The sequence below is a fragment of the Rana temporaria genome, chromosome 4 (genome assembly GCF_905171775.1).
Source record: "Rana temporaria chromosome 4, aRanTem1.1, whole genome shotgun sequence".
Taxonomy (NCBI): domain Eukaryota; kingdom Metazoa; phylum Chordata; class Amphibia; order Anura; family Ranidae; genus Rana; species Rana temporaria.
The window spans coordinates 108,882,163-108,895,382 of NC_053492.1; the positions used below are offsets into that span (position 1 = coordinate 108,882,163).

Sequence of the window (13,220 nt, forward strand, 5' to 3'; positions counted from 1 at the left end):
CGCCTGCTCCTCTGTACTTCTCTGCCTGCCTGTTGCCAACCCTGCCTGTGACCCAACCATCCCGCTCTGCTCCTGCTCGGCATCGTCTGCCTGTGTTCGCCCAGAAGCGATTCAGTTCGCATGCGCCGCGCTTTATAAGTTTTTCATTCATTCCTGTTTCCTCTTGTCTGTCCAGTCGGACACCTTCTCCTCTGCACCTGGATCCAGAGCCGCATCTACTGCAACTACCTGCCAGGCTTTCATACCACTCCACACTCCCATGCCTCCTGTTCATACTACCAGGGACCGTGAGTCGGACACGTAAGGGAGACCTTCCTCTGCTCCATTGGGCTCTCCAGTCTGGTACGTACATGTCTGACAATTGCCCAGCTTTTCCTCCTCATTTTGACCATTTGTCCACATTGTGATTTCGTGCCGCACATCCATGGAGAACTATGGTGGTAAGAGAGAGACAACCTCAGCCTGGGATCCCACCAGGCCACGCCCCAAACACATTTCACCTTGCCCCTCATGGGGTCATGGGGATCATGTGCATCTGAGGGGCCAAGTGAAATGGTTTGGGGGCGTGGCCCATTGGGAGCCCAGACTGAGGTTGTCTCAGTCATACCACCATAAGACTCTGTGGATGTGCAGATCTTTCCTCTCTTCCTTCCAAAGAAAAATCCAGGTGTTAGATATAGCAGCTGTCCCCTCACCTTCTGTTCTTGTGAGAGCCCCAAAAATTTGGTTTTACCATCACTTTCTGTACAAGAGACAATAGTTACCATGACAAACAGAGGGGGTGAATCTCCACACTAGGCAGAGACAGTAATAAAAACCTGACAAGGGTTATAAACCATTCCCATCCAAAATATTGGTTTTATATATATTTAAAAGAAAATATGTCAAATGCTGTAGCTGTAGGGCAGGCATCAAATTTGCACACTGCCTCCCCCTTTTTTGAGGCAGCACTTGTGGTGTATGGTGCCTATGCAACCTCTCAGCAGGCATTTTGGCCTGGGTTGTGGTGAAGTAGGATTGTGCCTTGTCCTGTCTGCATATTGGGTCCTCAGTGGCACATAGGAAAAACTCTTGGCACTATTAGGAATTGTTTACCCTTGTGTTGGTCCTCTGATAAGCAATGAGTGGTAAACCATTTTGAGGGTGTTTGACAGGTGGCGAGGAGATGTTATGTTACCTTTCAAGGCCTGTTATAACCTCCTAAAGCCTGCACCACCGTGCCAGAACTGCATGCGTTACAAGCAGTTGTGGTGAGTTAAAATGCCACCAAATTTACTTGAATAGTTGGGATAATTTTGCTGTGGCATGTGAGTACCCCATATAACTGTGTATGCAGCTTAGGTAGAGTGGGTGTGTTTTCATAAGTATGAACCTGGTTCAAAATTATTTTCCTTTTTAAGTTTGTACATGCGTACATTTATACATTGTTATATCATATTTACTATTTAACCTGGAGGACAGAGACTGGAGCTCCACCTTCTGGCAGAAGATGAATTGTTTTATTTTTAACAAATAAAGAAAAATAATACAAAAATACTATACTTTATACGTTAAGCCCATCCATGCAGGTCTAATAAAGACAACATGAATTCAGTCAGATGTCAATGGACAGTCAATGATAACAGATTTCACCTGTCTCCTGAACTAAGTTACAGCTATCCCTCCATGTACAGTAATGACAGAAAGTACAGAACTGACAGACAAATGTCTCGCACTTGTAGACAGTAATATTTCTTCTTTACAGAAACTAAACAAGGTATTCCAAGATGGTTCTAGGAGGAAGTAAAGCAACATATGTTCAATTACACATATCTATTCAATATGCAGATTTGTACTCGTACTTCTTTAGGCAAAAAGAAAAACCTTTAACTAGTCTGATCCATCTGTCCATGTTTACCTACTATTAGGTCCAAATATATACACTTAAAATTGGTGATGGCCATAACGCTATAAGGGTCAGTGTTGATGGGCTTCAATTGACCAATGCAGGGTGCTTTTGACAATAATTAATGATGCTTCAGAGATCATTCAGGATTAATTAGAGGTGTATTTGATCTGCAGTTGACTTGCATTTGATCTACTTCACTTGCTTTTGCATTCCATAGATTTGTACAGGGGGGCAGAAGCAGTTCTGGGGCAAACACAAGACCATCAATTCTGCCTCTTAAAGTAAACCTGTCACTCATAAAATTTAGCTTTTGATAGAAAAACGTAAGCAAAGGTTACCTTCAGTGAAATCCACACGTCAATGCGAATATCGTTCACTATGGTACCCCACATTAATTTCCTCAGGTTCAATTCATTAACATTGCAAGTATAAAATTGTTTAACATAAAATGTTTATTCTCGTTTTTTTTTGTAAATGGGTATTTATGCCACCAGCTTTGTACTCCAGAGGAATCTTATAGGAATTTTTTATTTAACTTTATTTTGGCACTCAGATGGTGCTGGTGTTTTTAAGTATATTTTCATTATCTATTTAGTAGTGGAATAAAAAATACATATATTCAAACTATTTTCTTCATTTATTATATTTGTCAAGTAAATATTTACTACTGCATATGAATATGGTATTTATATTTTACAATTATTGCCAACAGTTGAAGCTGCATACTCCTTGTCAGGTGTATTCGTATCTGCTCTATTGAAAAAAGCCATTTAACCAGACATTCAAATAAAAACAGAGTGGCTGAAAGAAAATAGCTTCGCCCTCACTTTAAAAGGTTATAAGAGAGATAGTTCCAACTGTGGCCACTGCACTTTGATAGAAATTAGCCTGGGTGCACTGTTATTAAAAAACAAAAATTAATAGACAAAAGTTAAGCAGCCCATAGACGATTCATTTTTTCAAGTTCAAGTGGGTTGAATGAAAAACAATAATCAATTCCATCATTCAGTGTGAATTGAGGAATCCTTTCCATTGAGCTACTGTATTCTGACAGTGGGGAGTGCTGAGTGAGCGGCACAAATCTGATCAGTAGATTGACTTCTGTACAACCACCCTGCACATACACGGATCAAAATTCAGCCAGTCCCTGCTGAACCAGCTGAATTTCAATCCATGTATGGCCAGCTTTAGTTAAGGCACATATATACACACTGTATATATATATATATATATATATATATATATATATATATATATATATATATATATATATATATATATATATATATATACACACATATAGTTGAAAACATGTAAACTAGAACTAAATAGACCCAATATATTTTTCCATTCATGTTTTGATAGCTTGCTGGAGCAGCACAATATGTAGACATTGACCTTCTGTTTTGATTACTTAGAGAGTAGAGTTGACAGGATGTGTAAGTACGGATGGGTTGTATTTCTATTGGTTATTTACTTCCTTTGAATAATACCTTTAAACTCTGCCACTGAATAAGTATTGCTACTTTTCTGTATTGACTGAATTTAAATGTATGAACAGTAGTCAGACAACGCAAACTTAGGTCAATGATCACCTGTCCATCAACACCTAGATTGCCTTATCATTATGCAGCAGACATCACCTACCCAAATGCTTGAACAGTTAAAAAAATATCAAGGTTGACAGAGCATCCGTAAGCTTGTTTTTTATTAATGTGCTGTAGTAGTTGGGGAATTTTGCCTAAGAATTCATAAATGCAGCCAACAATGTGGAAAAAAGTATTTCAACAAGGAGATTAAGTGAATCTAGATAGAAACGGAAAACAAAAACTGTTAGTGTCACTGATCCCCAACTTCCCCTACACTATCCAATCACACGGTCTACAGGGGCCAGTGAAAAATAGAATACACATTGCCCCAGCTCCTGTAAAAATTCTAAAAGGAAATGTGCTTTTCACAGCTGTCTACAAAGGGTTTTAGTTGTCCAGGTCATCCCGTTCATGATATATTTTATGGCAGTAAATCACACACAAAATAACTTGCTGTTTCTCATTGAAAATAGTTTACTAGGAATTCAAATAGTCTCTTTAGTGGGAGGGAATTCCCTATAGATGCATAATAACATAGATAAGTACATAGATGCTGGTTTCCAGATAGCCCACCCATACTAGAGGAGCCATATAGGCTGTGTAAGTTCATTATTTATAATCACTTATACTAGAGTTCAGCTTATTAGGATGTTTAATAATCAATAACTTTATTTACTACCATCCAGTATGTAAATAACAGCATTGTGACAAGATGGCTCAAGATTGATGTCTTGGTCATTGTACACATTAAAAACAAATGATCTGATATAGTAAACGTATATACATTATATAGTACAAATTATATATATATATATATATATATATATATATATATATATATATATATATATATATATATATATATATATATATCATTATGTAGCACAACAGTATTGGCTGTTGCTGTATTTGAATGACTGTGACTCCTAAAGGGCAAAGATACAGAGAGTTCTGGAAATATGCAGCCCTCTGTGACCTATGTGAATAAGCCCCAATAAGGTTCAGATATTTTTATGTGGATATTTCTAAACAGGTAATATATTCCGGTAGTTGGAATGGAGTCAGCAAACGTTCTCATTGGCAATACTGTACTAGCTATAAAAGCCACGTTTTACGATATTATCTACAGAAGTCTCTAAAATGTATGCGTTCACTTCCTTTGCAAAATATCCCTTACAAAAGATGGCCTAGAGAAATAAAAAAATCTTAAAATATGGAGATCTCAAAGAATATTCACACTACTGCATAATTCCACCGCACTCATGAATCCTCCATATTCCCACACTCAATTTCAAGCCAAACTTACAGCAGTAACTACACAGTATTTGAGCCCCACAAAACAAAAACACTTTAATTTTTAAATTCAAAACAAACTCAGCTTTCAATCCATGTCTCCATGCTTTTTTTCCCCGAGAAATCACTTTGACAAACACCCCAAGCATTTCTGGCCATAACTGGTTGTCTCAGCTTTTAAAATAAATAATGAAGGAGTACCAACATGCCAGCGAGGTCAACACACTGCCATCATTTTCTCTCAGCAGGTTTGTGGTGTTAGACCAAAAGAACGGTGCACTCCAATAGAAATTGTTCCAATGAATACACAGCTGGATTAAATGGCACTTTCAAATAATTGGCCTCTGTTCATTTCATTGTAACTCCACCATTCAAGTCTAGTATCCTGTATTATAAACGGTCAAGGTTTAGAAAAGGGCTAGATTATATATACATATCTAGAAACTGAGGAAATACACTTGTGGGTAGGTGTAGCAGTGGCAGAAAAACACAAGTGCAGAAAAACAGAAATATATTGTAACTGAAGTTTGGCAATTCAGAACAGGCCTGGTGGAAAGGCAACCTGACCAGGTGCACTCATAGTATGAAAATGTGTAGTAAAAGTAGGCCTCAGTTGTGCCAACGGTGTCTGTCTCAAGGGGTGGAATGCAGCCTGGACGCAATTACTCAAGTGGGGATGCTTTCGGAAAGGATGGTCTGTTCCTGCACTTTACTAGGAACCTTTCAATGTCGCATGGCGACCGAGCTCCAGCATGCACGTTTGCTAGAGAGCTCCGTTCTGCCACCAGAGGGAACCTCCACTTATCCCAGCCTCCGCTGCCCTTAATCAGTCACTGACCCCCACTCACCAAGGATCACCGACGCTATAACGAGGGGTCAGAAGGAGCTGACACAGCTGTCTGGCTTCTTCCCTACACTCTCCTCCTTGTCACAACAGAATGGCAGCCGTGCTTGCTCCATACGGCCAGACGATAAGGCTATGGCCTGACAATATCGTCAATTCAGCGCTATTTCCTACTACAAAGTAAATTACACCAAATTGCTTATCCTGGACCTAGGCGTCCAAGTTAAAACCAAACAGATGCTCTAATCTACCCTACCTTATACGTGGAGTCCGAAGGTGATCACACCCTACCTCCTCCTCTTTTGCCTCATCCAACTCTAAAACCCTTACTCTGAAAACTAGAGGCTCGGCTAAACGACATCTCAAAACAGGAGCTTTCTTGGTCGGGGAGGCTAGCAGCATACAAAATTACTATACTGCCTCAAATCCTTTATATTTTTAGAACACCTACCATTTCATACTTGAAATCTCTGTCAGGTCAACTACTAAAATGAAAGGGTAAAAAAGCCAGTTGCCCTAGTTTAAACTTAACACTATATAAATATGTTGGTGGGGCAGGATTGGTAGATATCCAGGATTATTATTGAGTGGTCAGGATGGAACAAATCAAATTTTGGTTTAATGGAATGAATGGTCCAATCTTGCTAGATGTGGAGTCAGCCATGGTGCCCACGGAAGACTTATTGTCTTTCCTCATGAGCGATCTCTGGAGGCCCTGGGACATCTCTGTTTTTTCCCCTCCAATCCAATCAACCCTAAAAGCTTGGAGGATGCTACTTAACCAACCTCCCCCCACTAAATCAAAAATAGTATAAAAACTTCCCTCTTAGCTCACTGGAGGCCATGATTCCTTTACTCTCCACTAAGCCACTCGCCTTGGCTGGCGCTAATTGTGTTCATGAAATTACCGATCCTCCTTTACCCCAAACTGTGCCAGAATTATTGAACAAGTTCAAACTCCCAAGCTCTACATGCTTCACCTGCGCACAAATTATGCACTTCCTTCGCCGCCACCCTATCCCAGAGATTTATGTAAAGGAAAAAGCCTGGCAATTCTTCAACTCCACTATAACCAGAGAAAAAGGTATATCCTGTTTCTATAACATTCTACAGGATAAGCTAAAATTATTTTTTTTTAACAGTAAAAAAGCTAAAATTATTTAAAACAGATACTATCCTGAAGTGGGAAAAATACTTTAACTTCTAATTTGATCCCAACCAATGGTTATCCGCATTCAGAGAAATCCGCAGAGTGACACACTTTCAATCACTGGGAGATGACGCTTAAGATAACCAACAGATGGTACTACACTCCCTATAGGCTAGCGACATTTTCTCCTACTAACTCCTTCTTTTGCTGGCAGAATTGTGGGAAAGTGGGACACCTGCTCCACATCCTTTGGGAACGCCCAACCCTGACAAGCTTTTGGAAGCAAGTATTCCAACTTATTGCCTCCCTCACTAGGATTATTTCTCCCCACAATCTTGCTCCTACATACTGGTATTGATTCCTATCCAAGTGCCTTCAGAGTAGTAGTCGCTCACATTCTAATAGCAGCTCGATCTATAATACTCCGCAATTGGAAGTCAACCGACTCCATCAAAATCTCTGACCTTAAAGGGTCATTAAAGGATTTTTTTTTTTATCTAAATAGCTTCCTTTACCTTACTGCAGTACTGGTTTCATGTCCTCATTGTTTGTTTTTGCTTTGAAGTTGCTGTAATTCTGCTGTGATCTCCACACTTCCTGCTCGTCTGTTTCCTTATAACCACAGTACTGGGAGCTTTCTCACGGTGGTCTAAGCTGTCATTATTGTGTGTCTAAAACTTCCCAGAACCAATCAGATTCATTTTAAAAACAAAACACTGCCCTGGATTTGTTTGTTTTTGTTCTGTGTGTCTCTCTAGTTCACAGGAACATGAAACCAGTTTAAAAGTGAAAGTGAAACTAGAGGCACATTATATGATTGATTTTTATCTACTTTTAATCATTTTTAAAAGGAATCAGTTAACTTTTATGTCTCTATACCCTGTAAACAGTCATTTCAGCAAAAAAAAATGTTTCCTTTAGTGACCCTTTAAAGCCATGGTCCGGCAAAACTACACTCTCGAGCACATGTTGGCCATCAATTCCCTAAGTTGTGACAGATTTTAAAAAGGCATGGGAAATATGGACTGCTAAGAAACAAGTTTTACTGAAACGCATTACTATTTGGTGATTTATGTACTTACTTAAGACATGTATCTACCTCTTTTTCTGTTTATTTGTATTTCTTATTTTACAAACATTTCAATAAAAAATTATTTAACAAAAAAAAAAAAACACAGATCAGTAAACAGATCAGTAAAGGACCAGCCAAACAAATGCCAGTCTATGGTGTCAGCATGGTGAGGACAAGGGTTTATTCCAATACACAAGGATCCTGCAGCTTGCCAGTAAGCCCGATGGATGACCTGTCCCTACTCTAGTGATATGCAAAATACGCGCCAAGCCTGGGAACCAGAGTTTTAAATAGACGTTGCCTGACCCAAGATGACCGCCTAGAGTAACATGGAGTGCCAGCTTCCAATTGGATAGGAGCCCCTGTGACCCAGGAAACCATAGGACAACTACTACGTTCCACACGTTTGCAGTTGTTATTCAGATCTTAAGCATGTGAATAATGCTGCTAATATTGTACAAACTAACAAACTAACAGTGCCACTGGGAACATATAACGAAAATATGTATTTAGTCTAAGGCTAACACATACACCAACAGTAGCATCCCAGAGGCCACTTGATGCATGCAGGTACAGCCATCTCTTTAATACACCTACAGGGTACCCCAAATTGCTCCAATGTTTGATAGTTGGTAGTAGATGCATCCCCCCCCCCACACGCACACATCTAATATAATGCCATTCCTGGTACCTGAACAAACTATGAGGAGCCAAGGCATTGCTGTGCAAGAATTGGAACACTTGGCAAATTTCTGAAAGTCAGAATTTGCATATACAAATTGAAGGTATTCTGTATGCCTGTTTTGAGAAGCTAGTTGTATCAACAATCAATTGACAATATCTGGTCTGCTACTCAAAGTTTAGCTCAACAATCTGTGACCAAATACAGTATATAAATATCAGTCTGTCTGTGTCCATACAGATTATTGTGACCAGCATGACAATTTAGGAATATCCAGCATCATCAGGGTTAACCAGCACTGAGCTTTCCTAACACCCCAAGTAATAATAATACTATTAATATTAAATGAACACAGTGGCATAATCTTTTGGGATGGAAGCAGAAAAGATGGCTCTGGTGTTATTTGAGATAGTATATTTGTAAATTCCTTTTCCCAGATAATTGTACAAAGCAATAAAACGAGGTCAGTAGAGGCTTCCAGGGAGACAATAAATGTATTTCATCGTAGACCACTAGCCATTCTCCTTACATCTGCAAGAACAATTTCTCTTTCCACGGTTTCGTGTTAAAAGGAAGTTTTGAGCAAAGCTAATCTGGTTACAGAATGTAAACATGATTTATCAAAAAACCATACAAACCCATACAAGTTCTTATGTACTATAAGCAATGATTGGAAATGCAGCACCAAGACAAGGTTACAATGCACCGCTTGTTAAAATACTATATGATGAGACTGTCCAACTGATGGCGCATGGTACCTTCTTTTATGCCCTTGAGGTTGTTAATAAAAGATAATTACATTTATTTAATCAAATATTGTTAGACGTCAAAAGTAAAAAGCCCTGAAACTGCTTTTGAGACATTGGATTACTGATTCTAATGTTGACGCCAGGTGATTTACATGCATGGTAAGCTTGACTTCAGCTGTCCCTCCAAGCCCACCAACTATATAGACTACTGTGCACATTATGCATTTACAAGGACAACAGCCGCACTTTGTTCTTCCAGCATTTGTCAAACTTTATTAGTCCAGGTTCTTGGAGATACTGCATTGCCAATTGTCTCTATTATTAACCTGGAAGAGAGCAGTAAAGCTATTATTCTTGCGCATACATTCTGTTTGGGGAATAGGGACAAGCGCCTGCAAAGCCCAGCATCAGTAAGTTACAGTTACCAGGAAAGCTAATTAAATATTAGAAATTTACCTTTGCTTCATAATCATACACTTTCCTAAATTTTATGTAACTCAACAAAAACTTTAATGTGGTCCACCCCTCAAATTGTGGATACGTTTCTAGCTCATGCTCTTTTACCTTGGACACCACCACTGTTATAGATGTTACTCAAACATTGGAAGATCAGGATCATGTCGATCTCTAAAGTAAACCTGTCATAAACCCAGGCACTTCAAACTGAGTTTTTCAGGAAAATAATCCAAATGTGGAGGCTTTGTCATTGAAAGCCCCAGGAGAATAGACAGCTAAAGGTCTATGCAAATCTCAAATTTTAAGCCACGCAACCTTCCACCTTCTTATTGAACAATGAGGATACCCAGTACATTAAATGTCCAATGGAAAAGCTTTTCTATTATCAAACACTATACTTTATGATCCAGGAATAAAAATACCTAATAGTAACATTTTACATATTAACTTGTGTCATCATCTTATCTTATCTATTAATCATACTATATACAAACATAGAACACAATACCATTTATGAAAACATGTTATATAATAATATATATATTCTGCTATTGTATTATACTATATGTTATTGTAGTCTGTGTTTGTCTTATATTTATGCCATAAGTTGGGGTGCTTTCCTTGACATTTTTACATGTATTGTATTTTATTCTTTACCTTAGAGTACCCTACTCCTGAGGAAGCAACAAGCAAAACATGTTAAGGAAGGCCTCATCCATAGCTAACATTTCATATATGTATACTTACACTTTAGTCCAGCATACTATATTTTCTATGTTGTGGTTGGCTCTAGGCCCCCACAAACATTATAGGCCATGCTTTGGTTGGACTGTTTGGGGTCTGAGAGGGGATGTATAAAGTACATGTATTTACATATGTGATCTTCATTTTTAAATTAATAAATTAAACAAATAATTTAATTAATAAATGAATCTTAAAATTCAAATTTTGATTGTGTATTCATAAAACTATTTGATTATAAACATTATTGAGAAGTACAGCCAAAGCTCGTTTGGCTGTACTTCTCCTGTGTATCACTCGGCACTCCTGTGACCAGTTTTTAGCAGAAAGACCGTCAGCTGATGTCACAGAGCCTTGCTGGGGCACGATTCACCTACATCCTGGACCGGCACCCAGATCAGCCTTTCGAGCCTGAGTCGGCCTCTATCACCCCCTCCACAGCCTGGAACTCTAGTGAGCACGTGGGGCGGGGGGCGGGGCAGAACAGAGAGCCAGCGACTGACATTGACCAGCTCTCTGCTCATGGAGCTCTGAAAACTGAGTGATCAGCTGTCTTTGTTCAATTGTTTCTCAGTCTTAGAGAGAGCGGGGACAGATGCTGCATCGACCTAGGTAAGTATGATTTGAAAAAAATAATGCTGAACTAATTTCAGTTTAGTCTGCAGATGACCCTCATAACATAGAGGGGTCAGAATTAGCGTTGCTATCATTGTAAATGCAGTTTTCAATACCTAAAAAGGAATGTACATACACATTAGACATATTATAATATGCATACTTATCATTATATAATACTGAGCACTTACTTGTGCATGTTGCCTCTGGTGGATCAAAATCCGCTCGATAGTAGCCATTGCGGCAGATACAGATGGGCGAGGCCTCCGCCGTGGAGCGACTGTTCGAAGGACATGGAGCACAAATCCCCAATCCTTGATTGGCTTTAAACATGCCAGCTGGGCAGGCTGGGGAAAAGCAGACAAAATAAAACCTGTATTAATTCATGTATTCATCCCACTTCATCTGTGCTGCTAAAATAAATGAATCATCGACTTAAACATTTCCGCAGAATGAAGAAACAAGGAACAATTCAGTGACTGCACAACTGTATTTGACATCTGTCAATAACGGCCACCTTCAGACCAAAAGCCTGAAGGTCAGAAACAGTCAGACTGTTGTGTCTGAACATGTATAGGCAGTCAGTCAGCCGGCTCCCTCCATTCAATGACAGTATCAGAATCAAGGCAGGTGCGCCTGACAGACTGAGCTCATGATATGTTTACTTGTGTTCCTATTGATTTCCACTCCACTGGCTGTGTCAACACTAGAACATGTACAGCGAGTTAACACTACTTAGTAAATAAGCCTTCTAATGCAAAGAACAGACCTGTACTGTCTATAACCCTTTAGATGCATTCCTTCTCTGGTATCTCTCATATAGACAAAAAAAGACATGGCTGCTAAAATGCAAAACGTGGGCTTTAAATTAAAGCGGAACCTCACTCTTTCAATCAATATTGACATAATATTGACTAAGTAAATACTATTTTAGGGGTGTCCAACCTTTTGACTTTACTGGGCCACATCGGAAGAAAAAGAATGGTCTTGGGCCACGCTAACAATAAGAATAGCTGATGAGCACAAAAAGTCAGGCACTTAAGTAATAAAACTTCATTTTTTTGTAATTTTTTTTTATTATGAAGTAAAAGAAAGCAACATAAAACGAGTGCAATATCTGACACTGCTTTTGATAAATTAATGTATCAATATCTGGTTCAATGGATGTAGCAATTTTCAATACATTTTCAAGGTGCTCATCAGATATTTTGGTTCTAATTGTGTCCTTAGTGTGATTCATCCTTGAAAAAACATGCTCACAAATATAGGTGCTGCCGAAAACTGATGACATGAATAAGGCATGATTGTGAAGAGTGGGATTATGTTTCTTTGGTAAGATAAAACATATAAAAGTCCAGTTAAGCGCTACTGTCACATTTTTCTTCCTGCTGCATTTATTCACTAGTAGTGCAAATGCTTATTTACCCCCGCCCCCCCCCCCCCCCAAAAAAAATCAACATTTTTAAATAAGTTTAGAAATTTTGTGTTGGGCAGCATTCATAGCTGTCATGGGCCACAGGTTGGACAATCCTGTGCTTTATGAATCACCTGCCCTTACTCAAGATGGCCATGGCTAGAAATGCTAGGGGGTGTTTTGCAAGGGGATTTATCATCAAAAGCATGGAGACACGGATGGATGGGTGAGCTTGCTTTGAATATTAAAAATGAATTAAATAGCGTATTTGGTTTGTGGTGCTCAGATGCAGTGTAGTTCCGCTTTAAAGACTCTCTATATTTCCCTACACCTACACAAAGTCTACCCTGTAAAAGCACAGCTGGAGTCTGATTGGTGGCTCTGGGGTACTAAAATTGTTGCTATTATGGAATATTTCATATGTAAGGGCACGCATTAAATCTTATTGCTCAAAGTATCTAACAGAATACCTTTAGCCTAAAGCAAGCAGATTATTCCATTAATTTTCACATATTGCTCCAGATAAATGGAAGGTAGACTTTGATTGGTTGCTATGGGAACAAGTACAGTTATTTGAGACACTTTGATAATGTGGCTGTATTTAAATTCTCTTCATCCAGCAGCAGAGCTAGCTGGGACAGAGGGGATGACGCACATAGGGTCCCAAGCATAAACGACACCTAAGCAGAACTCACAATCAGTTCCACTTGGGGAAGACTAAATACAA

General features: G+C 39.0%; 1 protein-coding gene across 3 annotated transcripts in view; it reads right to left on the reverse strand.

Annotated features, from left to right (window-relative positions):
- The window catches only part of EPHB1 (EPH receptor B1), a 419,645-nt gene that overhangs the window by 133,875 nt on the left and 272,550 nt on the right, over window positions 1–13,220 (reverse strand). For all 3 annotated transcript variants that reach the window (XR_005748610.1, XM_040348729.1, XM_040348730.1), the window contains exon 4: window positions 11,271–11,426. Coding sequence is in view for 2 of the 3 variants with exons in the window: in XM_040348729.1 (XP_040204663.1) it covers window positions 11,271–11,426 (156 nt within the window). In the remaining variant the exon portion in view is untranslated. The remainder of the gene's footprint in view (window positions 1–11,270; window positions 11,427–13,220) is intronic.